The 5,000-nt window shown below is 48.2% G+C and overlaps 1 protein-coding gene across 1 annotated transcript in view; it reads left to right on the top strand.

Annotated features, from left to right (window-relative positions):
- The window catches only part of KCNJ2 (potassium channel, inwardly rectifying subfamily J, member 2), a 14,592-nt gene extending 10,665 nt beyond the window's left edge, over nt 1-3,927 (top strand). Inside the window, exon 2 of the mRNA XM_014952184.1 lies at nt 1,815-3,927. Within this exon, the coding sequence (XP_014807670.1) occupies nt 2,031-3,314 (1,284 nt within the window). The 5' untranslated portion in view covers nt 1,815-2,030 and the 3' untranslated portion in view covers nt 3,315-3,927. The remainder of the gene's footprint in view (nt 1-1,814) is intronic.
- The last annotated feature ends 1,073 nt before the right edge of the window (nt 3,928-5,000 follow it).

Genomic DNA, 5,000 nt, shown 5'->3' with positions numbered 1-5,000 from the left:
TTTTAGAGAGTGATATCCTGAGGGGTTGATCAGAAAGGTGTGTGTGGGGAGGTGAATCCCCACTGAGGGGTAGGGCAGAGGGACCGTCCCACCTGCTCAGAGCCCAACTCAAACCCTGGTGTTGCCGAACTCACCAAAAGCTGCCAAAATGTCTTGTTCCCTGCTGAAGTCACAGATGACTAATCTCGGCAAGTGGGCGGTGGGACCCGTTCTTGCACAACAGACAGCAGGGAGGGGGGGAAATAAAAAAAGAGAAGGTAAAAGTAAACCCTGAGGAGATTCTAGAGGGAAACCCAGGCCGGTGCCACCGCCAGCGCGATGGTCTCTGTCTGTCACCTGCTCTGGTCCTGACCAGAGTTTGCTGACCTACAGCCCTGGTGACGTGGTGGGAGGGCTGAGAAACTCTTTGAAATCCCTCAAGTTTTGGGAACCCCTCTGCAGGGCTTTAGGGCTGCTCTAGGGGAAGGAGCTGGACTCCGACCCATGGCTGTTGTCAGATGGGAACCGGAGGGAGAGCCCCGGAGCAGGGAAGGCACTTTGTGGGCAGAGGGTGTGCTCCTTGGGGGCTGCAGTTTTGTTGGGTTTTGGACAAACTCAAAGGAGTTTTGATCATGTTGATTTACGAAGAGCATCGTGGTTTAATCTCCCTTGCTGTAAACAGCGCTGAGGCCTCCTCTCCCGTGACAAAGGGGCAGCAGACATCCCTCACCACTGGGTTTTAGTTTTATTTCCTCCGTGGGGCGCGCATGTGGACGGAGCCGTCGCGTTAATGCATCTCTTCTCCTCTGCAGTATTTCAATTACATTTCCTGATATACAGTACATGACTTAATGGATGACGCACTTGTTAAAAGCTAAACCTGGGCCTAAGCCAGACCTCCCTGAAACAAGTTTGGTGGCTCCTACCCTCAGGAAGAAGGTTTTGTAGCCTCTCTGCTGAGTCTTAATTGCTGACACTTAAGACCCAGGGGAGGCTCAGGACCGTTACCCATCAGAGGTGGAACTGGCTGCCCCGGGCTCCCGAGGGGAAGGTGCTGGTGTTACCAAAGGAGGTGGGAAGACACTTGGCTGGTTCTCCTCCATCGTGGCCCTTTGCTGGTCGCGTGAGCAGGAGCAGAGGAGGGTGGTGGCAAGGTTTGCTTTGCTTCCCACAACTTGAGCCTGACACGAGTGTGAAAACCGCGCCAATCCCAAGGAGTTTACGGAGCTGAAGAGGAAATAATGCAGCCCTTGTTCCTGCGGTTTGCAGAGAATACACAGCTCCTTTTCTTAGCTTCGTCTAAAAACAAACAAACAGAAAGTTTCGTGTGATATAATTTCATGGAAGCCACTGACATTCGCGTTTTCCAAGTTTATGGCTTTTCTCAGTGCACGTCACCTTCCCTTTTGCACACTCCCTTGTTTGCCGTGGGTGACACAGCCCAGGAGAGGCACTGCGTGTCACTAAAACCTGCTGCAATATTTACATTTGAACAGATGGATGTTGGGGCTAATTGTTTGTTTCAAAATAAACGGAAAGCACGGTTGTAAATAGTAGAGGGATTCTGTGCATGTCCAGCTTTGAGGCGAGGACAGCTTCCAGACTGGTGTGGCAGGATCAGGGCTTTCCCTCGGGAGGAGCGATGCTTTCTGTGCAGCCGTGATGTCACTGCTGCCCTCACACAACACACACCTCGGGCAGCCCAGGAGACGCCGTCATTAAGGATAAAGAAACTTCCTGCAGGCCCACGGGAGTGGTTTTACTTGGTTCTTTCAGGTGTGATTCCTTATCCTTTTCCTCCCAGATCTAATATGACGTTTCTCTTTCTCTTGCAGACCATGCCCTCTCTATGACGGTTACTTGTTAAGCTCACTCTGCATGCCAGAAGACTGTCCTTGGTTGATCCAAGGACTTTTGGGGACTCCGGCCTCTCCCCAGTTTTTCTGTGTGTGTGTGTTCCTCTAGAACTTTCAAAACTGTTTCTCCAAAGGGTTTTGCAGAAACTTAGACTGTTTTCTAAAGCAGAAGCACCCGAGTCCACAGCAGTAGTGATGGGCAGCGTGCGAACCAACCGCTACAGCATCGTGTCTTCGGAAGAGGACGGCATGAAGCTGGCAACCATGGCCGTTGCCAACGGCTTTGGGAATGGCAAGAGTAAGGTACACACCAGGCAGCAGTGCAGGAGCCGCTTTGTCAAAAAAGATGGCCACTGCAACGTCCAGTTCATTAACGTGGGCGAGAAGGGACAGCGATACCTGGCAGACATCTTCACCACTTGCGTGGACATCCGCTGGAGGTGGATGCTGGTGATCTTCTGCCTGACTTTCATCCTCTCCTGGCTTTTCTTTGGCTGTGTGTTTTGGTTGATTGCACTGTTGCACGGGGATCTGGAGAACCAAGAAAACAGCAAACCTTGCGTCTCTCAAGTCAGCAGCTTCACTGCAGCCTTTCTGTTCTCCATTGAGACCCAGACCACGATCGGCTACGGCTTCAGGTGTGTCACAGACGAGTGCCCCATCGCAGTCTTCATGGTGGTTTTCCAGTCTATCGTAGGCTGCATCATTGATGCCTTCATCATTGGTGCTGTCATGGCAAAGATGGCGAAGCCAAAAAAGAGAAACGAAACTCTAGTCTTCAGCCACAATGCCGTGGTGGCCATGAGAGACGGGAAACTCTGCCTGATGTGGCGTGTTGGAAACCTGAGGAAAAGCCACTTGGTGGAGGCGCACGTGCGAGCGCAGCTCCTCAAGTCCCGGATCACGTCGGAAGGGGAGTACATCCCCTTGGATCAAATAGACATCAACGTAGGGTTTGACAGTGGGATAGACCGCATATTCCTGGTCTCCCCGATCACGATAGTGCATGAAATAGATGAAGACAGTCCTTTGTATGACTTGAGCAAACAAGACATGGACAATGCTGACTTTGAAATTGTAGTAATATTAGAGGGCATGGTGGAAGCTACCGCCATGACCACCCAGTGCCGTAGCTCATATCTGGCAAATGAAATCCTCTGGGGCCACCGCTACGAGCCCGTACTCTTCGAAGAGAAAAACTACTACAAAGTGGACTACTCGAGGTTCCACAAAACATACGAAGTGCCCAACACACCCATCTGCAGTGCCAGAGACTTAGCAGAAAAGAAATACATTCTCTCTAACGCAAACTCCTTTTGCTACGAGAACGAAGTGGCCCTCACCAGCAAAGAGGAGGAGGAGATTGACACTGGGGTGCCTGAGAGCATGAGCACAGACACCCACCCGGACATGGACCACCACAACCAGGCAGGCGTGCCTCTAGAGCCGCGGCCGCTACGGCGGGAGTCGGAAATATGACTGACAAACTCTTCCTCTCTCTTTTGGTTGAAAGGAAAAAAAAAAAAACAAACAAACCAAAAACCAAACACATCTATCGGTCAAAGGCACGTTGACCTGAGAAGTTGGCCCAGAACAGTTTTCAGACAACGGTACTGTTGAAGAGCGGGGTGAAGGCGAGCAGACCTGAGAAACCCGGGCTGGTTTTAGGGCTGTCCTCAGAGGAGGGACGACAGAAAATGAACTCTAAACACAAAGCACTAAACATGTCTAAGTATGAACAGAAGGCACATATGTTGTAGAATAAATTATGTATATATTTTTTTACAAAACTTGAACTTGCAGGCAAGCTTTGGTTGGGTTATTATTATTTTTTTTTTCAACTTTTTCCAGAATGCTTCTCTCTAGGGAACAAGAATGTTTTTAATGGCATAACAAAGGCAAGATTCTGCCTTATTATTATTATTATAATTATTTTTTAAAAAGCTGCTGCTAACTACATGAACACAAATGGTTATTTTTGTTGCAGTGTAGTTTTTATTTTCTCTTGTGTAATTTAAAAAAAAAAAAAAAGTCAGTGTTGAACTTTTTGGGTTGAAAAAGCTTGAGATAACTTCAGAGAGGCCGATGTTGCCAGAAAGTCTAAACTCCTTTTGAGGCCAGTAGTTTGATAGCAAGAATCAATTTCTCTCTTTCCAATTACATAAGGGGCATTATGTAATATCAGGCCAATCCATAGCCTCCAGCAAAATTATGATTTTTGGGGGGAGAATTTAATTCTCTGTCTAAAGGAAAAATGAAATTTAAAAAAAAAAAAAGAATACATAGAAAAAGTACTAAGTTAAAACTACCTAAATGGATACCAAAGAAAATGCACAGTTTTGCACAGTGGGTGTAATTTACAAAAAAAAAAAAAAAAAAGGAAAAAAAAAAAAAGGAAAAAAAAAAGGAACAGGCTGCTTTAAACAAAAAAAAATTCAAACCTCAGACACTTTTTTTGGTTTTGATTTTTTTTTTTTCTTTCTTTTCTTTTCAAGACCTTTATTTTGCACCTTATTCTAAAAGCTTAAGACTGGGATCTAAGGTGAGATGGGAGGACTCCTCCCCTTTCCCCCCTGCTCTTCTGTGGGGAAATAAATTCCCTTTATTATGAGGAGAAAGGCAGGTGGGGGAAGGCAAAGAAGCCAATGTCTGTCCGAGCCGGGCTCAGCACAAGGTCCAGTGTCCAGGAGACATTCCCAGTCTCCTGGGAACTGAGCCACCCTCTGCCCCCTTGGCTGCCCTTGTGGTACCAGTTAAACCACAGCAGAGACTGGTGAAGCCACTGGGTGATGGTCGAGGGGCACAGAGGAGCCGAGCGATAGAGAAATCCCCAGGAAGAGGGGTTTTGGGGAGAAAGGGAGAGGAAAAGAGAACTTTTCCAACACAGCACTTGGGGATCGTGGCATTTTGTGAAAAGTGTTTCCCTTCAGCAGGAGGAGGGTGTGAGAAAAAGTGTGTTTTCCAGCTGATTTGGGCAGGAGGAGGCTGCGAAGTGAGGTCCATCTCCTGCCTCCTCTCCCCAGCACACACCAGCGGAGCCACCAGGGGCTGAGAGATGTCACCAGCTCTGGGTGGGTTTTGTGACCTTCTGCAAAGCTCTGGCTCGGGCGGTATTTTGGCTCCTTCACCCCGAAAGGCGTTAAATTCTCTGTGCCTCTGAGATCA

Source organism: Calidris pugnax, unplaced genomic scaffold (genome assembly GCF_001431845.1).
Source record: "Calidris pugnax isolate Ruff unplaced genomic scaffold, ASM143184v1 scaffold206, whole genome shotgun sequence".
NCBI classification, from domain to species: domain Eukaryota; kingdom Metazoa; phylum Chordata; class Aves; order Charadriiformes; family Scolopacidae; genus Calidris; species Calidris pugnax.
The sequence above is the reverse complement of the archived record's forward strand: the minus strand, read 5'-3'. Positions and strand labels throughout refer to the sequence as shown.